This window comes from Aethina tumida, chromosome 4 (assembly GCF_024364675.1).
Source record: "Aethina tumida isolate Nest 87 chromosome 4, icAetTumi1.1, whole genome shotgun sequence".
Lineage (NCBI taxonomy): Eukaryota > Metazoa > Arthropoda > Insecta > Coleoptera > Nitidulidae > Aethina > Aethina tumida.
Window position 1 is genome coordinate 4,220,073 of NC_065438.1, and position 27,139 is coordinate 4,247,211.

Consider the following 27,139-nt stretch of genomic DNA (forward strand, 5'->3'; position numbering starts at 1 on the left):
CGTGAGACAGTAAGTTTAGAGTTGTGAGTTTGGGGAGGCTAACCAACTACTAACTGGCTTTTGGTACTGTCCACGTGTCTTACTAACCGATTAAAAAAAAGTTATTTTGTCTGTCTCGTCACAAAAAATACTAATTTAAAGAATTAGATAGACCTCATAGTTTCTTCATTCTTTAGGTTTCAACTGGAGATTAATCCAACTGGATTATTTATATAATTTTTTAATTAAATAATATTTTTTATATTTAATTCTTTTTTAATTTTTATGTAATATTAAATAATTCATAAGTTTATGCTTATATAATTTTAAATTTAAATTTTTCAGGATAAATATTTATATTTCTACTATACCATCATAAATTAACTTTTTAATTAAAAACCACTTTGCCTTTAAAATAAAATTAACTGCATATTTCCAAGAATGATTTTAGCAATTTTTGAAGCATCTGATCTTCTAGTTAACGAAGTGTAATGTTCACTCGTGCAGCATTTAATTAAATATCCTGCGGTATTTTATATGGCAAAAATATCAACAGACTTTAATAACTTAACTTTATTAAATTTTAAAATTTAATTTTGTCCATTCAATTACATTTATGGTATTGATTAATATTATTCATATCATAAATAAATTTGTATGTTATTTATGTGTTTACCTATTAAACAACATATAAAATAATATTAAATACTTTACAATAATATAGTTATTATAAAAATATTTTAAATTAAATGTGTGTCAATTTAGACAGATTAATATATTTCATATATTTTTAGTAAAAGTGAATTGTTTTCAATTGAATTATTAATATATTAAATATTATTATAACTAAAGCATTTAATTAAAATTATTATTTGATTTGATTATTTGATTAACATAAAAAATAAACACCTTAATTAAAAAAAATGAATCCATTTCTTTACCAAAAATTAAAAATATTATTTAATTTAAGATTTTATAAAATAAACTATTATTGATTAATATTATATATATATATTTATATCATTTGGATTGTTTATAAATTTTTAATATATAAATAAAACTTATTCAACAAAAATATTTAATAAATGTATTAAAATTTGTAAATTAAAATGGCGTATTAAAATTAAAACAAAAATAATACACAAAATTGTTAATAAACAACTTAATTAAAAAAATGAAATCACTTTTTTATTAAAAATATAAAAATATTATTTCTTTTCAAATTCCAAAAAAAAAAAATTATTATCGATTAATATAAATTGGTTTAAATATCTACATTTATTTTATTTGGATTGTTTATAAATCTTTAATAAATAAATAGTTTCAATTCAATAAAAATACTGAATAAATGAATCAAAATTTATAAATTAAAATAGTGTACTAAATTTAAAACAAAAATACTAAATAAAATTTTTTATAAAAAAAATAAGAATTAATTAACAATAAAAATAAACAACTCAATATAATAATTTATTACCCACTTTTTTATTAAAAATTTAAAAATTTATATATAAAATCATTATTGATTAATATAAATTGGTGTAAATGTCTATATTTATTAATATTATTAAATATCATAAATAAATTTGTATGTTATTTATGTTAATGTGTTTACCTATTAAACAACATATAAAATAATATTAAGTACTTTGCAATAATATAATTATTATAAAAGTATTTTAAATCAAATGTGTGTCAATTTAGACAAATTAAATATTTCATATATTTTTAGTAAAAGTGAATTGTTTTCAGTTTAATTATTAATATATTAAATATTATTATAACTAAAGCATTTAATTAATATTATTATTTGATTCACAAGTTTGAAAAACATTAAATTCAATTAAATCAAAATTTGTTGAGAAAATAAATTTATAATATTTAAAATATATTTTTTTTGATATAATGGTAATAAAAGGGCAAAATTAAATCATATTTATATCAATTGTTTATTATTCAAATAAATAATGTAATAAACTTCTGAAAAATATGTTTTTAAATCTTAATTAAAAACCATCTGATATTTAAATTCAGTGAGTTGATTAAGTATATTGTATTAAATCCACTGAAATGAGTAATTGATTAACCATAATTAAATTTATTTTATTTTAGTATTTAACATAACTTTTGTAATTTGAATATTAATTAACTTGTCATTAATTGATTAATTAAATTATAATGTATTTTTTCTTGTAATTTTTATGTGACGTCGAATAAGATAATAAATTAGATTGCCACTTTAAAATGCAACTAAAAATTAAATTATGCAAAAAAACGTTCATCTAAGGCTCACAACTAATTAAAGTCCAGGCGTGCTTCAAAGTAAAAAGCTCCATCCAGATTTAATCAAATCACCTGTACTTACTGAATAGACTCGAAATTAAATCGGACAAAATCCGGACGATACAAAATATCAAATGGCGAATATTTAAAGTAATTAGGGTTCGGCTAGTTTAAAATCTATTCCTCCCATAGCAGTTATTAGGATAATTGCTTGGGGTAAACTAGGTTTATTGGATTTAGGGATTGTTGGGTTGACGTTACGATTCATTTCGATTAAATGTCTAATGCAGTTTGTGTTTGATTTAATTAATAAGCAACACCTTTGTCAATGTTTGTTTTCTGAATTATTGAAAACACTTTGATATTTATCATGGTTAAGAGATCTTCAGATAATTGAATAATGTTATATTCATTTAAAATAAGGGTAACAAATTTCATATTAAATATTAAATTAATAAGCAATACCTTTGTCTATTTAGTAATTATTAAAAGCATTTTAGTTTTTATCATGATTAAGTTAATTTTAGTTAATTTAAAAGCATTTCTACAAAATTTTATACTTATTCAACTATAATTATTTGATTTAAATATATATAAACTAATAATGGTAAGAAATCCATATTAATTAATACATAAATAAATATTAGTAAAAGATTAACATTTTATTGATTTATACCCTGTTTGAATAGAATTTTCATATAAATAATTATTGTTGCATTTATAAAGCTTCAATCATTTTATGCCCATTAAAAATTGGTTTTACATAATAATAAAGTAATTATCAGGAATTTATTTGTATAATTTAATGAAAAACCATTGAATATTTAAATAAAACACTAAAACATGCAATTATATGACTTTATAAATATTTAATTAAATAAATAGATTTTATTGAAGTTAACAATTGTACAAATCAAAATAAAATCTATTTTATATTTTTAACTATAATTTATTAAATTATATCTTTTCAGTTTAAGCTTTAAATGAAACTAAAATCAAGTTCAAGCAAACTTTAAAGTAAAAAAGCTTTATCCTAGATTAATCATCATCATCACCTGTGCTTAATGAATTGACTGGAAATTAAACTGGACAAAATCTGAAAGACACAAAATATCAAATTGTAAATATTTAAAATAATTAACACTCTGTTAGTCTAAAATCTGTTTGTCTTTAGCAGTTATTAAGATAATTACTTGGAGCAAACTAAGTTTATTAGTTTTCAGAATTTTTGGGCCATTTCGTCGATATTTTTTTCAGCCTGTTTAGTAAAAAATGTAACTTTCCTGCTTCGTAAAACAAAGTAATACATATTGTCTTGTCTGTTTAGTCGGACGTGCAAAAATCTAGTTTGAGAAACTAAAGATAAACTTCAATTTCAAGGTAATCCCCAATCTGTTGTAAGTTTTATACCTTTTTAAAACAGTTTTCAACACATTGTAGCCGTGACTAAAAATGTATTGTCTTTTTCATACCCCGTCAGTTTTTTCTTTCTAGTTTCTAATGTAATTTTCGTCGGATTATTTTAAAAATAAAAAGGGAGACGAAGCACCACCTTTTTAAATCTTACAATGTACTAAGTCAGAAATAGTTTCAATATTCTGTGTCATTAATTTATTTAATATTAAGTTTATTTTCGTTTTGTTTTAGTGTATCTTAACAATTTTAACTTGATCTAATATTGGCCGAGCTATAAAAACACAATTTTCCATTTTGATGAATGATGTTACAGTTAAATTCATTTTATTTCTTAGTAATGTATTTTATCAGTCATTAAATATCCACAGATGCTCATAAATATTTAATTATTACGACCTTCTTAAACAGATTTATATTAATAGTAAAACTAACTTAAAAATTGACTAAAAATAAATCGTAGTAACATTTTGAATTGGATAAACATGTATTGGTTTATTGCCGAAACCACTTGATGGCTCTTAAACTTGTGAAAACTTTACGATTATTAATCATAAAGTTCTTAGGAATAATAAATTTAACAATTTTTGCGTTACGACGAAATTTTAACGTCGAAGATGATGTTAAACAAGCCGTAAACATCGTAACTTATTAAGCCGTGGAATTTATTGGCCGAATAATCCGCAGCAAATGGACTTGTAATGAGTGGGTGGGGTTGTAAAATGTTTTAGGACGCCATTAATAACGAAAATATCGACTTCCAGATGTGTTTTTTACTACGAGAAAGTGTGTAACTTTGTGGTTTTACTGCGCCGCATAAAATCAACGCGACCGTCGTCGCCGAAGACCTGCACGGGGTGTTCATTGCAAATCGTGATGTTTTTGTTGTTGCAGATCGTCCAGACCGGTCAGATACAGATCGGTGAACGAGAACCGGGGCGCAACAAGTTTGTGCACGCCGTCGGCGTTGCCGCTGGCCATCAGTCTTCAGGGTACTCCGCTGCTTACGCCTGGTTCCACCACCGATTCGTCCTACGTCATCAGGACGCCATCGTCCAATTTTCGGGAACGTGGCGACTCGTACGACGATCACGATTGTTAGGTACATGTTAGATTGTGCGTGTGCACAGGCAAATGACAAGCATTAAACAGGGTTTCAAAAAAAAAAAAAACATAAATATCATCTAAAAATAGCAATTAAGACTTTTTTAGATAAATTAGAAATGTATCATTATTTTTATTGATAAATGCTTTTATTGGATAAACATAAAAAAATATAAATATTTAGAAAATTTACATATTTATGGTTATTTATTTAAATTATATGAGTAACCAGAGATACCAAAAATACAGAAAAATAAATCTGTATTAAATAAGTTTACCAAAAAATAATAAAGGGAGATTTGTTCATTTTATTAACAATTTTTGATACCTATGTACAGTGGTTCACAAAAGTTTGGGAAATATTCATAATACTTAAAATGCCATTAAAGTTTTCATAAACAAAGAACAAAAAAATATGTGTACATTACAGTATATTTCAAAAATATTTGACCACAAAAGTATGTTATAAACTCATAAATCTTTTTAATATTTTATGGCAAAAGCTCAACTAATTTTATGCATTTCTCCACAGATAACTTGGCCTAACTCTATATATTATGGCATTTTAGGATAGATTTTTTTTTTCATTGATTACTAAGCATGTAAGGACTTGACTTAAGTTAAGAAACAGAACTGTCATTAAACCTACCACGGACAATTAAGTAACTATTACTTGTTTCATAAGCTACCAGATGTCTCTTAATATTTCAGGCCTAACCAGACGACTACAAAATATATCTTAAAAAATTAAGTTAGAACAGGTCCAATAATGAAGAAATCTATATAAAATTACAGAAGAAAATAGAGTCACTCAAATTTAAATTTTAAAAATTGTTTTTTGTTTTCTCATATTTTTGTAGCTTTTAGTCCAATCATCTTTAAATTTGGTACATATTACTCTAATGTACACAATTTAATGTAATAAACTTTTTCCAGTGGCGTAGATTCTGGAAGTACTTCTTTTTTTATCGTCCCATTTTCTACACCACACAATATTTTTTCAAATTCTTTGCATAATTTAGAAAAAAAGATGTCCATGATTAATTTTGATTAACACAGTCGATTTTGAGATATTTGAATTTTAATGTTTATTTTAATTTTCTTCAAACAATAAAAGTGAAATATCTCAAAAACCACTGTCTTAATCAAAATTAATCAAGAGCACATTTTTGTTATAAAGTGTGCAAAAATAAGGTACTCTTGATTAATTTTGATTAACACAGCCGTTTTCGAGATATTATAATTTTAATGTTTATTTAAATTTTTTCAAACATTAAAACTGGAATATCTCAAAACCGGCTGAGTTAATCGAAATTAATCAAGAGTACAATTTTGTTACAAATTATCCAACGAATATAATAGGTTTAATAGTTTTAAAAAATATTCAGTGATGTAGAAAATAAGGCAAAAAAATGAAGTGAAAAACCGAAAATCTACGCCACTGTATCATTATGGACAATGTTTATTACATTGAATTGTAGATATATATTTTAGAATAATATATACCAAATTTAAACACAATTGGACGAAATGGTGCGGAAATATGAGAAAAAAACTACTTTTGAAATTTAATTTTGGAAGACTGTATTTTTTTCGGGAGAAATTTTGAAAAAAATTTTAGATTCTCTTTTCAGCATATTATTGTAATTAAACTATTTAATTAAAATTATTATTTAATTTATAGCAAAATATTCAAAAAATTCAATTAATTCAACAAATGAGAATTAATTTAATGATAATCTATAAAAAAATAAATTAAAATATAAAAATAAAAATATTTGTTTCAAGGAAAGGATATCAAAATTTTGTTGAAATATTTCTTATTTATATAATAATATGTTCTAAAAATTTAATTAAAAACCATTTAATATTTGAATATAATGTGGCTCTTTATGTGCAGTTGATTAAGTATTGAGTATAATCAAAATTTATTGAAATGAATAATCATAATTAAATTTATTTTATTTTAATTATTCAATATAACTTTTGTAATTTGAAAATTAATTAACCTGCTATTATTAAACATTTAATTATTTATTTAATTAAGTTATATTGTTGATAATTTATAATGAGTAATTAATTGTTATCTCAACCTAAAATGTCATAATATATCGGTGAAAATAAGTTTATGACCTCAAAATCTGGAAAAACTGGATTTTTAGTACTGTAAAAAAAATTAAAGATTCTCAAGATTTTTTTGTATCTCTTTGTTTAATAAAATAAATAATAGGGAGGTCAAAATTTGACCAACAACCCTCCACACACACACACACACACACACACACGTAGAATTTACTCTCTTGACAGTCCAAGCCTATCGAAGTCCATTTTTCCATAAACCCACGGCGATATTTTCGCATGTCCGGACATGTCCGTCCGAAAACAATTAAAACGTTTGACCTTAAACTGATTAAATACGTGGTCCATTTGTTTCAAGGAACGGTCCTCGCTCCGAATTCCGGCAATACTTTCGCATCCCCGTCAACCGACCGACAAACAAATAAACTCCACGTTGCAGAAAAAAGCCCAGTTGTTCTATTTAATTCGGAGGTTCTCTTTTTTTTTGTTTCTTTCAGATTATCCTTCAGTTGTACAGTCGCTGTTCGGTAACGGAGTCAGGTCACATGAGACGAAAGTGTATCTGAAACTCGTTCGTTTCGCATTAAAACTGTTCCACTTGGGGTGCACGAGGCGTAACGTACAACATTTAAGTTTTTTTTTTAAAGCCCGACATGTCTGCGACAAAGGAACAGAATGTATTGTTTAAAAATTCTATTTTTATTGAACTTGTTCCAGTTCCAGCAAGATTTTACAGAAAGCACAAAGGACTTACTTAAGATCCAAAATAAAACTTAAAATACAATATGTTAGTCCTTAAAACTCGTTGTTAAGTTAATAATTTAAGTACTTCATAAACGACTTAAGTTTAAGTAGATTTAAGTCATCAACATGTAAAATTAAAACAACTTAATTTTAAAATGACTGTCCTGAAATGAAATATTACTGTACAAAGGACTTATATAGATCTGAAATAAAAATTTAAAATACAATATGTTAGTCCTTAAAATTCATTGTTAAGTTAATAATTTAAGTACTCAATAAACGACTTATGTTTAAGTATTTTTAGTCCACCAACATGTAAAATTAAAACAATTTAATTTTGAAATCATTATGCTGAAATGAAATGTTACAATAAAAGCATTAGTCATTTAAAGATAAACTAAAATTTTACGTTTAGATATTATTGTGTGTGTACTTCACTAACATAATTATTAACGTATTGAGAAAATAAATTTAAATTAATGTGTAAATATCGTATTTAAAAATGTGTGTAAATAAATACAATGTTTTTATTCTTTGTTGGATTATCTTTTGTTTATTGTTTGTCATTTCATTAATTCCAAGTATTACTTTACTCAAATAAAAATAAGTAGAGAAATGTTAGTATTGATGTATATTTATATAGATTTATGTTTTAAATTTTATATGTATATAATTTTTTCCGTTTACAAATCTCTAATAATAAATATTTTAACATTTCTGAATTGATATTCAATTGTATATAAACTATAAATTTATATTTAAACGCGTTTAATGTCGTTTAACCAAAGATTTTACTAAAAATTAATAATTGTATATGTATAATCGTTAAACTGTAAGAGAATAATCAAACGTAACACAAAAAACTCTGACAATCTGCTTTAAATAGAAGTATACTATAACGACTTTTGATAATAAAAAGTCCAGCACTAGTCGAAAAATAAAAACACAAAAAAACTAGTCAAAACGTTTACATAGTGTACTTCTACTATAAAATGTCTTTCTTTATAAAATAATAAAATATGTGATGTTAGAAGTAAATGTACCATACATGTAAAAGTTGTAAATCTAATGTTTAATATGTCTTCTTTAATTTTTGTAAATTTCTTTGAGTGTTCAAACTTGTGTAATAAACGTATTTAAAGTGAGTTAAGTTATTTTATTATTCCTTTAGCCTGTCACTGCCAATTTTAATCATTTGTTTAAATTATTATAAAAAAGAATTAGTTTATATCACATTTACAGAGCAAAATTTTAGTTCAAATCAGATTTCATTAGGTAAGTGGGTTGAAATAAATTAAATTATATGAAAAAGTTCTTTAGAAAACTTACCCTCTTTTAAGTAATATTGAAAATAAATTAATTTTTTATAAAATATAATTAATGACACATTCACAAGACCCTTTTTACTTCAAAAATGGTTCAATTAGATTATGTTAGGTTATATTAAGTCAAGGTAAGTGAGGTTGGGTTAGAATAAATTAAGTTAGGTTGTAGTTAATGTAGAGTTATCCTATTTATGATAATTTTAAATATAAGTAATGACTATTTTTTTATAAAAACATTAAATAAGTAAATCAGAGTAAGTTGGGTTATACTAAATTATAATACCTATAATTGTTAGTTCAAACTAGATTACATTAGTTTACACTAAGTCAAGTTTAGTGGATTAGAATAAACTAAATTAAGTGAGAGCCTCTTTTGTTCTTTAGAAAATTGACCCACATTTGAATAATTTTGAAAATAAATTATTTTTTTGTTAAATATAATTAATGCCTCATTCACAGGATATTTTTTACTTCAAAATGTTTCAATTAGATTATTTTAAGTAATATTAAGTCAAGGTGAGTGAGGTTGAGTTAAAATAAATTAAGTTAGGTTGTAGTTGATTTTTTCTTTATAAGTTATCATATTTATGACAATTTTAAACATTTTAAACAGGTGGGTTACATTAAATTACAATAACTATAATTTTTAGTTCAAACTAGATTAGTAGGTCATACTAAGTCAAGGTTAGTGAGATAGAATAAATTAAATTAAGTGAGAGCCTCTTTTTTTCTTTATAAAATTTACCTTCATTTAAATAATATTAAAAATTAATTATTTTTTTATAAAATATAGTAACTGACACATTCACAGGACATTTTTACTTCAAAATACAATAGTTTAGTCAGATTACGTCAGGTTATATTATGTTAAGGTAAGTGAGGTTGAGTTAGAACTGATTAAGTTAGGCTGTACTTAATTTCTTTTTTATAAAGCTATTTATGACAATTTTAAACATAAGTAATCGTTAGTTTGTTTTAAAAACATTGTAAAATAAGTAATTTAGATTACGTTAGGTTATATTAAATTAAAATAACTATAACTCTTAGTTCAACCTATATCTTCATTTAAATAATTTTGAAAATAAATTAATTTTTTATAAAATATAATAAATGATACATTCCCATTCCTTTTTACTTAAAAATAGTACAATTAGATTACTTTAGGTTATTTTAAGTCAAGGTAAGTGAGGTTAGTTAGAATAAGTTTGGTTTTAGTTGATTTTTTCTCAATAAGAGTTATTCTATTTATGATAATTTTAAACACAAGTAATGGTTATTTTGTTATAAAAACATCAAAAACAAGTACATCAGATTACGCTGGTTTATAATAAATTATAATAACTAACCTACTTACGTTAGGTTACACTAATTCAAGGTTAGTGAGTTAGAATAAATTAAATTAAGTGAGAGTATCTTTTGATCTTTATAAAACTCATTCTCATGTAAATAATATTAAAAATAAATTAATTTTTTATAAAATATAGTTAATGACACAATCACAAGACATTTTTTACTTGAAAATAGTTCAATTTGATTACATTAGGTTATATTAAGTCAAGGTAGGTGAGGTTGAGTTAGAAAAAATTAAGTTAGGTTGTAGTTGGTTTTTTTTATTTATAAGAGTTATCCTACTTATGGTAATTTTAAACATATGTAGTGGTTATTTTGTTATAAAAACATTAAAAGAATAAGTATATCAGATTACGTTAGGTTATATTAAATTACAATCACGTTAGGTTGAACTAAGTCAAGTTAAGGTGTTAGATAAATTAAGTTAGAGAAGCTTTTATTCATTAGAAAACTTATCCTCAATGAAATAATTTTTAAAATAAATTTATTTGTTATAAAATATAATTAATATCAAATTCACAGAGTACTTTTTTACTTAAAAATAGATAAATTAGATTACGTTAGGTCAAAGTCAAAGAAATTAAGGTTGATTTAGAATAAATTAAATTAGGTTGTAGTTTATATTCTTCTTTACAATAACTAGCCTTTTTATGGCAATTTTAATAATTGTTAATTTATTATCAAAATAACTATTTTTGAGGTAAAAATTGTTGATTTTACATTTAGTATTTATTTATTTTACATTTAACCCCAATGAATTTTGGAATAGGATAGTTTTCGTCATATAACAGTAGTTTAGAATAATTTCAAAAGTCAATTTCTTAATAATTATTTTAAAAAATACCAATTTTTGTATAAACTGTTTATTATGAAGCATTCAATTCCTGTCGTTTCCCATTAAATCCCCGTAATTACGCAAAACTTTCACATTCCAGTTTATAAACCTAATTTATCCGGCGTTAAATAATGAAGAAAGCACAAAGATAACCATAAAAATGTTTAATTTCGCGTCGACGTCGTGGGGTCAGCATCCGAAACTCATTAAAAATAGTAAGCAGCTTACGATCCGGTATTTTTGGGTGGGTGGTGGCGCCGTTAATTAAAGAAGATTTAGGGTGAAAAAATTGTCGGTCGCTGCCGTTGCCGTAATTTACATTGTGGGGGTCGCGGACGCGAGTATGTTTTAATAATGCCGCTTCCGTGGCGATGCTAACAGCTTTTTGATTGCTTCCAAAACGAAATTATTTCGCAATTTTATTTGTGTGCCGTCTCGACCTCGGCGGTCTTCGGATAATAAACGTAAATGATTTAACTTAACATTTATTTCCGCGGGTTTTCCCGGACTAATTATGTCGCGTAATTAACCGCCACTCTCGCCGGGGTCTTATTGGGTCTTGGACTGGAGGAGGAAATAAAATGCGGTTTACTTATGCGACATAATAGATTGGATTTGTCCGGGTTCTTGGAATGCCTCCAAAGTGGCTGTTACAATTCCAAAAGCACTGAAAATATTACACCGACGGGTTAACCACGAGCTTCCAGACCGTTTCCAGGAACGACGCCCACCACGCTGGAAATACCTGGATTGGCAAATATATCTTTAATAACGTCGACATCATAATCAATGATTTTCACATGCGTGATGGGAAAACATAATTCATAAAAGAAATCTCATACTGAACCTTTTCATATTTCGGAGTAAATAACTCTATTATACGTAGGAAAAAGATCGCCACGATTTATCATATATCATTTCTTGTGCCCCGTTGATATATGGAACTTTCGAAACGACGCTTTGATTCCATCCTGCTCCAAATTTATACCGGTATTGGTTTTTTTTCCATACTGAAAGGCGAATGCATCCAGATGTAATTTCGACTGGATTAACTTTATCTCGAACGGTGGTTAAAATAAATATCCTTGAATTTATGCCGTTGGGAGCAATAAACATGAACACAACAATAAAACCAGAATATTCGTACGTATACGGTTAATAATTGATTTGGCGATTATTCTCCATTTAAATATTCATGGTCCATTCGAAAAAGCTTTATTAGCACGGCGAATGCGGAACGATTGAATATTAAAATCAATTTATACGGGAATTTCTGATTGAGATTCGGGAAGTACTTCCACAAGTTTATTGGTAATTTAGAATAACTTAATATGAAACTCTAAAGCATTTTTATAAATCGTACATTAAATTTAAATGTTACGAATATTTTAAATCATTATTTGAAAAATTAAATTAAAGAATTTATTTTCTTTAATTTTTATTCATTATAAATTAAACAGAACTGTTATTTTTAATTTAAATAAAGTTTAAAATTGATAAAACGGTTAATTTATAATTAATAAATAATTGTCTTATTTAATTTAGAATTAATAAAAAAATTAAATATTAAATATTGACTTAAATTAAAAATAATCGTTTTATCTATTTTAAAATTTATTTAAATTAAATATAAATAAATTTAAATTACCTAAAACATTTATTTTTAATTTAAGACTATTTAAATTTAATATTTAATTACATACATATAAAATTATTATTTTAAATTAAATAAAATAATTATTTATTAATTGTAAATTAAATAAAACAGATATTTTTAATTTATATTTAATTGTTTTATTAATTTTAAAATTAAATAAAACAATTATTTGTAATATATATATATATATATATATATATATATATATATATATATATATATATATATATATATATATATATATATATATATATTTAATTTAAATCAATTTAAATTTAATATTTAATTGTTTATTTAATAAGTTTAAATTAAATTAAATAATTATTTGTAATTTAAATTGATTTTGAATTAAATAATACGGTTATTTTCAATTTAAATAAGTTTAAATGTCAATTTTTTATTAATTTTAAATTAAATAAAACAATTTTTATTAATGTTTAAATAAATATAAACCTATTAAACAATTTCATGAAGAATTTAGATATTAATAGTCCTTCAATTGAATATTTAGTCACCTTCTTTTTAAAACATTGAAGATTTGTTTTAACTTTCGTACCTCCATGAGCTGATGTGGAGGGATGAATTTTTTAAATGTTAAAGACACCTTGAAGCTTATTTTAGGGTGTTATTTATGATTGTCTCGAAAACAAGGGAGATGATAAGAAATTATTTAGAATTTATTGGTTTATTTCCTACACTCTCATCCAGATTATTTATCACCTAATTTAATAGTGAAAAGGATGAACCAGGTGAATATTTCTATCATAATTTAAATATTCTAAGACACTTATGGGGGATTCTGTTCCTAAGAAGTAAAATAATCGACCATTTACCCTTTTTATTTCACTTCAGATACCATAACCAATTATTATTAGAACAGAGTAGAACAAATTTCCATAAAAATTTCACAATTTACGGTTCAAAATTCTAAGAATAAGTTGATTATATTAAAAGTAATTTATTTTATCCACTTTTCGATCCATTTTTAACAGGTACCATTTAAATTTTTTAATTAATCTGTAAAGTAACCTTTAAAATACATATAAAAAATATGATTTTGATGTTTATTAAATGTTTAAACATCGTGAATGTGTAAACAAATTGTATAATTACAACTACATTCTATAGGCAATTAATTTTATGTTTTCATATCTATTATCCTAATTCATTTGAATATTTTAATTAAGTTTTTTGTTGCGCATCCACCATTTTTACAACTGTTGTTAAAAATGGCGAATGCGCCACAAATCCTATAATTAATTACTATTAAACAAATTCTAAGAATAAGTTGATTATATTAAAAGTAATTTAATTTATCCACGGTTAGATCCATTTTTTACATGTACTACTTAATTTTTTTTAATTAATCAGTAAAGTAACCTTTAAAATACTATAAAAAATATGATTTTGATGTTTAATAAATGTTTAAACATCGTGAATGTGCAAACAAATTGTTTAATTACAACTACATTCTAAAGGCAATTAATTTTAAGTTTTGAAATCTCTTATCCTAATTCATTTGAATATTTTAATTAAGTTTTTTGTTGCGCATCCACCATTTTTACAACTGCTGTTAAAATGGCGAATGCGCCACAAATCCTATAATTAATTACTATTAAACAAATTCTAAGAATAAGTTGATTATATTAAAAGTAATTTGATTTATCCACTGTTAGATCCATTTTTAACAGGTACTATTTAATTTTTTTTTTTAATTAATCAGTAAAATAACCTTTAAAATACTACAAAAAATATGATTTTGATGTTTAATAAATGTTTAAACATCGTGAATGTGCAAACAAATTGTATAGTGGAAAATTATTAACATAGAATTGTTACATATGTAATCGATAGATTAGCCAAATGTGATATCATTTATGATCTAACACATTTTGACGTAATCACAACAGCTGTTATTTGTATGTATATTTTTGTTCTAATTACAATCTTCTTTATCTACACCAACAGTATCCTAAATATTAACATAAAACCAAAAATTAGAATAGGAAAAAATATGCAAACATAAACATTTGGATACAATATTTTTTTCACTTTCGATAAGACACAAATGGTCCAGGCAAGTGATTTATCACGGCGGCAGTAACGATATCGATACGTGTTTGAAATGGATCTGCCCCTATTTATAATGCACGTCGGATTGCGGCTTTGAAAAAGGGCCCGACCGGGAAATCGGAAGTCCTTAACGGTGGAAGATCGCACTGAAAGTCCTCGGAGATTGCAGATGGGCCTAATTTGGTCACAATCAATTTCACCGTGAATCGGTGCGAGACTCTCGATCATCTGGCTCTAATCTGGTGCGGTTTTTCATCTGCACCCTTCGCCGACGAACTGGTGGGGTTAATTATGTAAATTGGGTAATTGGCGTTTTGTTAGTTTGGGATTTCGACCTTAACACATTGTGGGGGTTGAATACTTAATTTCCAGGACTAAAAATAAGTAACATATTCACTATAAAAAGTAGTTCAACGTGAACTAAATCAATTTAGAGTGCCACAATTAAATAACTATGGAAGATTTCAAAGACATAGATAAAATAGTTAAATAAAGTTTCAAGGATGGAACCAAAACTACTTGTATCGATTTAACTTTGAACTCAAATCCTGGGTATTTGCCCAGATTTGAAGGCGAGGGTAAATATCAATCTAATTATACATATTTAGTACACAAGAACTACTAAGGTCGTATCCACAGTGTACGTCCTTTCTCTTCAGTAATCTCCGCTCCTAGATCATGAATATGCAGGGCGTCGTATTACAATTCGGTCCTACGGTTGATCCCGCAAATATTATACAGTGATACATCTTTGGGGGGATGTTGAAACATAATCATAACAAACAGTAACCAAAAACTCACACAGTATGACTGCCCAAATACAAATTTGTTACTATTAGTTAAGTTATTACAACGGTTCACCTGTTAACTTAAACAGGGCTGCTCACAAAGTAATTAGCTTTATTAAAAATGCTAACAGCATTACAATTTTAAGTGCCAATCTGGCCCTTGCGTTTTATTGTAACGCTGTTAGTCTAATTGGTTCTCACAAAGTTTCCTCATCGAATATCGATCTACACCTGTTTCATCGCCTTATCGTACCAGGAAGAAATTATATTATGATAATAATTAAGGACTTTAGGAACTTTTAAAGCACCGACGCATCGTCCACTTCTATTAATAATCCCCACTCAATTTAATAACTCCAGATGCAGTTTTAGTTCTATTTTGATCATTATTTAAAGAAATTATTTATTTTTTCTATATAATAAAAATAATAAGCTTTTTATTTATGCCAACATCTCAAAATTAATTTTTTATTATGTGTTAATATTAATTATTTAAATAATTAAATGAATACTAATACTATTTAATAATTTATGGCATCAAAAGACTGATAAATCTTTAAATAACACATCTACATAGTATTATTCATTATTAATATACAAACATTGCTTTAAAATACTTAAAACGAAAGAAACTTAAAAAGGAAAAATTAGATGTTAGATTACCTATTTTAGAAACACCTTGTATGTGATTTGTGTAATGTAATTTAAGAACACTATTAATATCTCCATCTAGATATTACTTAAAAGACTAACCTCTAATGAACAGAGGAAACCGTAATTGTATATTTGAAATAGAAATCGAAACAAAAAGGAAACATCCTGATCCTTATTGCAGTATTGCCCTCTACCGGAAAATAGCTAAGCTTTCAGGGAATATATTTATTGATTGTGCTTTTGCTGCCCTCTTTAAGTTGTAAATAGTTTCATTTTAAACGTAGAATTCTCCTATTTATGTTGTACAACTAATAATACAATAAATAAAGTATTCTACTCTCTACTACTATTAATAATTTTATACTAATTGATAGTTAGGACCACAAATCACAGTAGTTTACACCATTCATATTCATTTAAGTTAAATACTATTTGATAGGTTGAAATCCAACTTCATTACAAAAGTTCAACAATAAATAAAAACTTTAAATTTTGGAAAATTATTTTAAAAATTTATTAGTCACTTTAAGAAACTTTTCACCCGTTTTTAATGCAATAATAATTTTGAGATTAAAGCGCCCTGTTAAAATAATTAGCTCAGCAGGAACATAAAAGGCAATTTCATTAAATCTCCTCGGAGATGGGACTAAGCTGCGAAAGCACAATGTTAATGAAATAATATCAGTCAGGTGGCACTATTAAAAAAGCACATCTTCCACGAGCTTTTCATCATGTTTACAAGTACGAGCTTTAAGACGTGATTTTTTCAGAAAGTATTTATTACATGGAGCAACATGGAAATTTGTTATTTTTGTTAGTTAATTATAAAATTATACAAAAAACCAATTTAAATTACAAATATCAAAGGACTCAATTATCAGGTTTTTTTCTGAGCTTATTAGTAGTCATTAATTCGTCGAGAAGTTTGTGAATCTTTGGTGACAGGCAGCGTAATTTCGTTCCACTCCGTCCAGAGTTTTTAATTTAAAGTTTGTGTAAACAAAGATTTGTTCGATGGTTAGTAGGCTGAACCTTAAGGAAGGAACGAGCTTCCATCGACAGTTAATCGATGAATTGTACTGAAATAACGTTAATGAAAAAAAAAACTCTTTGTATCTCCTGTAAATGTATCTTAAAAGTTAAATTTGTTTTTAGATGAATATCTTGTTATAAGTTTAAAAGAAAAAAACCCTTGAACTAAGTTTCAAATTAAACGTATCATTATTGGCATGACTTACACTTATCCTTTTTTTTTGGGGCCTTTTTTAGCTACTACAGATTTAATACTTACCCAAACTTGGGACAAAAAACCTTATTGAATGAATGAATATCTATAGTATATTCCATGGCATGTAACAATTATTTGATTATCCATTAAAATTCAATATCTGGTGTATTAAAATTGTCTCAGACACCGATTGAACCCGGTAAAACCTAAGGGGGTAGGAAAAGGCACGTCCGCTTAATGAGACAAAGGAACACGCTCGCCATACTTTGCAAAGGTACAGGTAGCGTTTAATATTGGAACTAATTAACAAGATCCTTCTAAATCAAACACGCCGTCCTAATCTCCTAGAGCAAGCCTCTCATCGTCTTATATCCGGCGTTTTTTTTCTCCTGCTTTAGTCGTTTACATGATCTCTAATTATTGAGCAGCCGAGATTCCTGAGGGGAAATTTAGCAACTTAAATTTAAATGGTAAATTTATATTCAAACGACTAATTATTATTGAATTTGATTAAGTATCTTAAAATTATTTAATTTGGTCTACCTAGAAATCCACTTAAATGTTATTTGGTCATAAATATATATATATATATAAGTTTAGGAAAGTTATAAATAAAAATATACGTTTTACTTCGTTTGATACTGGATCGGGTGGTAATAAAATGTAAACGATGATGCTTTCATTATTTTAACATTTGTGACCCTCAAGCACCCTGAAATTTGCGGGTTTCATATATATACATGTATGTATGATGTTTTTTTATGACTGTAGCTTTTTTATTTCCAAATTGGCCTTCACTAGTTATGACGTTTTATGTTTTATGAAGTGTCTTAAATTTATGACTACTTATTAGATTATTTTAAATGTCAAGATAGATCGATAAAAATTTATAAATAATAAATGTTTTAATTTGAAAAATGTGGTCATACATCAAAAGGTCTGTACAGAATTTTAACACAAATTCTTCTTTTTAGTACAAAAATTAGCAATTATGAGACACAGGGTCTTCAAATTAATGATTAATAGTATTTTCTTTGTTTGGCCTAAAATTTATTCTAAATTTGTTCTCGACATTTTCTATAAAAATATAATAGAAATATAAAAAAAAATGGATTTCAATAGAATTTCAGGTTTCTCTTAAATTAGATTTGCTTAATTAATGAGCTAAAAAAGACATTTTTTGAAACATGTTTAATTTTAATTTATTTTAAAATAGGTAGTCAAAATTTGGAAACAGAAGAGCATGTCCATTAACGAAGATAATGAAGAAAATTAAGGAAGTTTCTGTTCTGGGTCTCTAATTTAAATTTCAAAAATTGTTTTTTCTCATATTTCCGCCTCCTTTGGTCCAATCTAATTTAAATTTGGTATGTATTATCCTACAATATATGCCAATAATTCAGTGTAATAATTTATTCATAATGATACAGTGGCGTACATTCTACATTCACCCCTTTTTCTTTTCCTATTTTCTACGCCTTTGAGTATTTCTAAAATTATTAAACTTTTTATATTCTTTGTACAATTTCCTACAAAAATGTTCTCTTAATTAATTTTAATTAATTAAGCCATTTCTGAGATATTTCAGTTTTAATGTTTGAAGAAAATTAAAATATATATTAAAACTTAAATATTTCAAAAACGGCTGTATTAATTAAAATTAACCAACAGCTTTTTTTTTCTAAATTGTGCATAGATTATAAAAAGCTTAATAGTTTTAAAAAATATTGGGGGACGTAGAAAATAGGCTGTATTTTCTTCAAAGGACCTTAATATTTTATAATAATTATTATTTTCTTCTTCTCTGAAGAGCTATGTTTCTTTTTTCTCACTGAAAGTGAATTTATTTCATAAAATAATACAAAATATTATAAATTAAACTATTAAATTTTAACTAAAGTATTGTTAAATACAGACACAAAACGTAATTACATTTGAATGTGCCATTTCTTTGACCAACCAAATTAGATTAACAAAATGTAACAAATAAAGCAACAAAAAGTATAGAATACTGAAATATATTTTTATACTGACTGAACAAAATTTTTATTAAATCATTTCATGAAATATCTTACAAATTGTTTGATTATAAATTTTGTACTCTTTCTCTGACAACTTCTATATTATAGTCCTTTATAATATATTATTTGATTAACGTATTAAAATTTCAGACTTTTATGAAGAAAACTATATAAAACATTATAAGACTTAAATATTCACCAATTTTATAAGTTTTTTTCAAGAATAATAGTAATTACTTCAATTTATATAATATTAAATATTTTTAAATATGTATTACACATTAAATTTAATATTAATTAAATTGGACAGTAAAGTCACTAATCATGATTATGATTTAAAATCTTAGTCAACTATTTATTAACCTCTCAAAACCAGCATAGTTAATAATTTATGTGAATGGTCAAGATGTTATAAAAATGGTGAACCTTTTGAGTGTAAAAGGATTAAATAATTAAATAATGTATTGTATAAATAAAAATTCTGGAGGATAATTAATAAATTTTTTAGAAAAAAATATTTGAATTTTCACTATTATTAAACAGAAAATATGATTACTGATTACATTTTTGGAATTCATTTTTAATCAGTCCAAAAACAAAAAAGTTCAGTGTTTAATTAATAAATTGAAAGACTCTTTTCAAAATAATTGACAAGTATATCAACTTATTTTATTTTAATAAATAAATATCTAATCAAAAAGTACTAAAAATTAATATTATATGTTATTTTATAAGTATTAAAAAATCTTAAATATAATAATAATAATTTTATATTATAAATGAAGTATTAACAAATATAAATCATCAAATAAAATTTAAAATTAAATAAATTTCAGAAAACATTTATTTTCTAAATTGGTACCGGCACAATTTATAATATTTTATGTCCTTAAGTTCCTTAAATTTTTCACAATTTATAAACTCATATTTTTTCATGATAGATATAAATTTATTCTATATATTTTCTATTGAAACACAATGTATATCTAAAAAAAATACGAAATGGTTGTGAAAAAGTAAAATTTTAACATCGATACATATTTAAATTAAAAAACAACTGATACATGATGCTATTTAATTGTGAAATTTCACGTGACAAAAATCAAGGTCCACCCCAGGGTCTAATTTAACGAAGTTAAACGCCAAAGACAGGCAGAAAAGTAACACACGACTGTAGTTGTCACTGAATGATGAATGGTTTGCTATCGTGGACAGATTGTTAGCAATCAGTCAATAGAACAGGCCCAGATTGAAAAGAACTGGACTAAAAACTTACGGTCCGAATGCCATGTGACCCATTTTTTATCTTCACTCGATTAATTTGTCAACTATTTACCCCCTGAACGTAATTTTCGTGTTACTCAATTAGCTGTCTATTAGCTTTATAAGGTTTAAATTTATAATTTGGATGAATAATAAATATGGGAACGTTTGACGTTTAATTTAACTGACCCAATAATTAAACCAAAATGGACTTTTCATGCAAATCCATTAACCTTCACATGAGCCCAGCAATAATTTCGGCAGTTATCATATAATATTAAGGTTAATCGAAAATCCAATTTCGTATAGTTATTCAGATACGTAATTGAATTAAAGGTCAAAAACAAAGTAGGGTCCTGTGGTAATCCGGAATTAAAGCTCAAAACTTCCAGGCGACTCTTCAATTAAACTAGCCACTCCATCCGGCAAAATTGAATAACACCCTCTCCCCAGGAAAACATTTTTTCCTACACCCAGTAAACAAAATACTCGTATATCACACCGACAAGTTTATACAGAAGCTAATTAAAGTTGTTCGCCGATTAATTTACTTGATTAAATTCAGATCGATGTGCCGCAAAAAACTCCCACAGGATATAAATTGATTTCATGACTTATTTAACCGTTTATCGGGACGACGAATTAACAAATCGCCGCCTGGAAAACTTCAAAATTAATCGCTCTAGTTGGGAACGTTAATATTCCACGGGATTTTTTTTTCGGGGGTCCGTGGCGCATTCCTGCCCCGTTAATTTATAATCGTGCTATCAAAACAAATTTGTCGGGTGCAAGTTTTGGACTTGCCGCATTACCATAATTAACTGCTTATAACAAAGAATTGTTCAACTTGCCACATTAACCAAGTTCGGTGGGGCTCTGTTGCATTGCGCCAAAAAAAGTTGGACACTCAAATGAGTGCAAATTAATGGAGTCGAAGGATTATTCTTTTGTTTTTCCTCATGGTAATGAAGGGGACTTGGGGAATTTTCTTTGGCTGGCATGAAAAATTAACTGTTGCTGTTTGTATGAAACAAGAAGTAAAATGATGGGGCAAATTAATTAATTAACCAGTAAAATTAACTACACGACTTTTATTTTTTTCTTTAGTTGAACAGACAGCCATAATTACTAGACATTTAATTTATTTACTCAAGGTCACAAAAATACAATAAATGTCAAATAAATTACAAAAGATATTTTAAATTTTAAATTCAGAATTAATTTATATATCATAACTAAGTTTTTAGAAGTATTAGTATAAATAATAAAAACTAAAATTGAATTTTAAACAAAAGCTTTTGAAAATTATATATTTGTTAAAACATTTATACACTACTTTAAACAAAATTATTAATATTATGTTGAATACTCTTTATTCATTATAATCATCTGTAAATAGTGAGGCAAAGATTTAATGAATAGAGTCAATGGACGTTTGAAATTAAACTAAATTAAATTGGCAAATGGTTCCATTACATCTCCCATGATGTCTCTGTATTAAAGTACATTCAAACATTCCCTATTTTCTACGCCATTGAGTATTTTTTAAAACTATTAAATTTTTCATATTCTTTGTATAATTTATAACAAAAATGTGCTCTTGATTAATTTTGATTAACACAGTCGTTTTTGAGATATTTCAGTTTTAATATTTGAAAAACAGCTGCATTAAACAAAATTGACCAGGAGTACTTCTTTTTTGTAAATTATACAAATATTATAAAAAGCTTAATAGTTTTAAAAAATATTAAGGGGTATAGAAAATATGGCAGAACAAAATTGGAAAACACCCCAGAATTTATGCCATTGTAATAATATGGAAAAACTATTACATTGAATTGTAGTTATATATTTTAGGACTATATATACCAAATTTAAACATAATTGGAGCAAAGACTGCGGAAATATGTGTAAGAAACAATTTTTAAAATTTATATTTGTACTGTGATATTTCATGTTAATTATTATTTCCTTCATCTCTGAACAGCACTGTTTCTTTCTTCTCACTGAAAGTGAATTTATTTCATAAAATAATATAAAATATTATAAATTAAACTATTCAATTCTAACTAAAGTATTGTTAAATACAGACACAAAACATAATTACATTTGAATGTGCCATTTCTTTGGCCAATCAAATTAGATTAAAGTAATATCTCCCACGTTCATAACATGTGTAACAAAAAAAGCAAAAAAAGTATAAAATACTGAAATATATTTTTATACTGACTGAACCAAATTTGTATTAAATCCCTTCATGAAATATCTTACAAACTGTTTGATTATAAATTTTGTACTATTTCTCTGACAACCTCCATATTATAGTTTTTTATAATATATTATTTGATTAAAGTATTAAAATTTCTCACTTTATAAGACTTAAATCTTCTCTAATTATGTAACAGTTTTTACTGAAGTAGAATAATAGTAATTACTTCAATTTATATAATATTAAGTATTTCTAAACATTAAATTTAATATTAATTACATTTATTGGAGAGTAAAGTCGTTAATAATGATTATAATATTTTTTTATAAAATTAGCATTATTTCTTTCTTCTCACTGAAAGTGAATTTTAAGATCTTTTATAAAATTAGTGAACTATTACCCTTTCAATATAACTATAGTTATAATTTTGGCGAATGCTCCACATGTTATAAAAATGGTGGATGCGCCTCAATTAATATTTTGTACTAATAACCTTTTGAAAGTGAAAGAATAACAAAATAGCTGATTATATCCATGCTGTACTGGCCAATTTGGCACTTCTCAACTTTATGGTAAAATTTAGCTATATTTGAAAATATTTTTAGTTTTTATTCGAGTTCCATGTTCCGTTCCATTCAAAAGTTATCTGGGGGACCCTTTTTACGACCTTACTGTGCGTATAAATAAGGGTAAATATAAAAATATATTATACGAAATGATATTTTTATGGCAAGAAATAAAATTTAATATAAAAGATTTTAACTATTAATATTTTTAAGGTAAAATAAATATTATATTCTAAAAAACATGTAATTTTTTAAATAAATTGTATATTATTACAATTTCACTGATTATTTTTTCCATACAAAACATGTATGAATTGTGACAAACTAACTACAATAACTCATTAACAAAATGATTACAATTTACTGCTTATTACTCCTATATTATAGTATAATTAGGTTAATCAAACCGACAGCTCCCAAAACAATTTGACATTCCGAAACAACCCCATACAATAAACATGTAAAATAATCCAAAACGTCAACAGAACGGCACAAAGCATTTAAACCAGACACCAATCAACATTGTGTCGTATCCAAATAACGACATTCTAATAAGTTATTAATAACAACAATCCCGAGATGTTGGTTGGTGCCCCGGAGGAATCCCATTATGTCGAATTTTATGTAAATGCTCGAAACTACTTCATACGGTTAAATTCAATGTAAACATTACATTGTATTCATGAATTTAAATTCGGCCGTTACGTGTCTCCTTTAATCTGTCGCACGGTGCAGCTTGGAGCACACGGGACGCGGATGCGGGAATAACCCCGAATTTCCCGTACGTACGTACATACGTATGGGACAGGCGAAAAGTGAAAACGGTTTTACATATAGATGGGTCCCGTTTCGTTTTTCTTTCATTTTTTTGGTGCGTTGACATTTTACCTGGCTTTCCATTCTTTTGATTCGCATCATTTGAACGTTGACGTGTTTGAATATCAATAACAATGTAAATAGGTTAATATCGAATGTGAGCCGGTGAATTTACGATGTGGAATTGATAAAAAGGCATATTTTTCGTATGTTTTTACTGAAAATATCTGATAAAAATTGTTAATTCAACGTTCTACTGCCCCCCTACATAATTAATTAATGGTTGTGTTAATGCTTAAATTTTGAGCCACAAGTTAAGAATTTACATTATAATTAAAAATCTTTAAACTTTTTCAATGTTTTTAATATTAAATAAATTCCACTAGAACGTTCCCAGATGTTTTCTATATCATTTATATTGCTTGTGTTAGGAAAATTAATAATAAATTCATTTTATAAATCTATAATGATATATTGATTAGTTTAAAACTAAATTATAGAGAATATTTTTAAAAATGTGTTTAAAAATGTATAAGTTAATTGGTTTCTATTTTAAGTTTTTATTGATAAAATAATTATTATTTGAAAATATAAAATTAGACTTAATTTATCAAATAAAATAATAAAAATATAATAACACAAGTATTTGGACGGATGCTAAAATATTTTTTAATTTAATAATTTAATTTAACAGATACAGTGAGGTCGTAAAAGGTATCTCTTTTTAATAGTAAACCTTGAATAACTTTTAATATTATTAAAATATCTCAAATGTGAATGAATTATAAAAATATTAACTGTTTTTCTGACAATAACTTCTCTGTTGAATTTAGCATCCTTAAAAAGACTTTTAAATATCAAAATATGAAGAATTGTTTCCACTAAAATAAAACTAACATTCTAATATATTTTAAATTCAATGTGATATAAAATCGCCATTTTTTTAATTAAATAATTTGATTCTACATAGATCATTTAACATATTAAAATTTCATAAAGAAAAGTGAAAACAATAACGTAAATTGTTATAATTTATTTACACATTTATTAAACAAGAATAAAGTAAATAAAACGAAGAAAATGAATATAATGAATAGAATTAATAGAATGAATAGAATGAACAGAGTGAACAGAATGAATAGAATGAATAGAGTGAATAGAATGAATAGAATGAATAGAATGTATAGAATGAATAGAATGAATAGAATGAATAGAATGAATAGAGTGAATAGAATGAATAGAATGAATAGAATGAATAGAATGAATAGAATGAATAGAATGAATAGAATGAATAGAATGAATAGAATGAATAGAATGAATAGAATGAATAGAATGAATAGAATGAATAGAATGAATAGAATGAATAGAGTGAATAGAATGAATAGAATGAATAGAATGAATAGAATGAATAGAATGAATAGAATGAATAGAATGAACAGAATGAACAGAATGAATAGAATGAATAGAATGAATAGAATGAATAGAATGAATAGAATGAATAGAATGAATAGAATGAATAGAATGAATAGAATGAATAGAATGAATAGAATGAATAGAATGAATAGAATGAATAGAATGAATAGAATGAATAGAATGAATAGAATGAATAGAATGAATAGAATGAATAGAATGAATAGAATGAAAAGAATTAATAGAATTAATAGAATGAACAGATTTAATGGAATAAATAGAATGAACAGAATGAATTAAATGAGCAGAAAAAATAAAATTAACAGAACGAACGGAATGAACAGAATAAATAGAATAAACAGAATGAATAGAATAAATAGAATTAATAGAATTAATAAATTTAATAGAATGAATAGAATGAAGAAATTAAATAGAATTAACAGTATTAATAGAATAAACAGAAAATTAATAGAATGAACAGAATTAATAGTATGAACAGAATAAATAGAATATACAGAATAAATAGAATAAATAGAATAAATAGAATAAATAGAATAAATAGAATAAATAGAATAAATAGAATAAATAGAATAAATAGAATAAATAGAAGAAACAGAATAAACAGAATAAACAGAATAAACAGAATAAACAGAATAAACAAACAGAATAAACAGAATAAACAGAGTAAACAGAATAAACAGAATAAACAGAATAAACAGAATAAACAGAATAAACAGAATAAACAGAATAAACAGAATAAACAGAATAAACAGAATAAACAGAATAAACAGAATAAACAGAATAAACAGAATAAACAGAATAAACAGAATAAACAGAATAAACAGAATAAACAGAATAAACAGAATAAACAGAATAAACAGAATAAACAGAATAAACAGAATAAACAGAATAAACAGAATAAACAGAATAAACAGAATAAACAGAATAAACAGAATAAACAGAATAAACAGAATAAACAGAATAAACAGAATAAACAGAATATACAGAATAAACAGAATAAATAGAATAAATATAATACATAGACTAAATAGAATAAATAGAATATTTATTCTATAATAAATAGAATAAATAGAAAAAAACAGGAAAAATAGAATAAATAAAATAAACAGAATGAACAGAATACATAGAATAAATAAAGAACTACAACAAGTAACTCGTTAACAAAATACTTACCATTTACTTTTGTTCAATGTTACTCTTAAAAACCGCTTTAAAAACTGTGAAAATATTTTTAAGGAGAATTTTAGGTAAAGTAATAAATAAATTTAAATTTTTAAAATTTCAAAAAATTCCAATTTTATCAATTTTTTTCTAAAGATCA

The 27,139-nt window shown here is 25.2% G+C and overlaps 1 protein-coding gene across 1 annotated transcript in view; it reads left to right on the plus strand.

The window, feature by feature from the left end:
• The window catches only part of LOC109603502 (5-hydroxytryptamine receptor 2A), a 78,424-nt gene extending 73,542 nt beyond the window's left edge, over positions 1–4,882 (plus strand). Inside the window, exon 6 of the mRNA XM_049966356.1 lies at positions 4,570–4,882. Within this exon, the coding sequence (XP_049822313.1) occupies positions 4,570–4,777 (208 nt within the window). The 3' untranslated portion in view covers positions 4,778–4,882. The remainder of the gene's footprint in view (positions 1–4,569) is intronic.
• Positions 4,883–27,139: the final 22,257 nt, after the last annotated feature.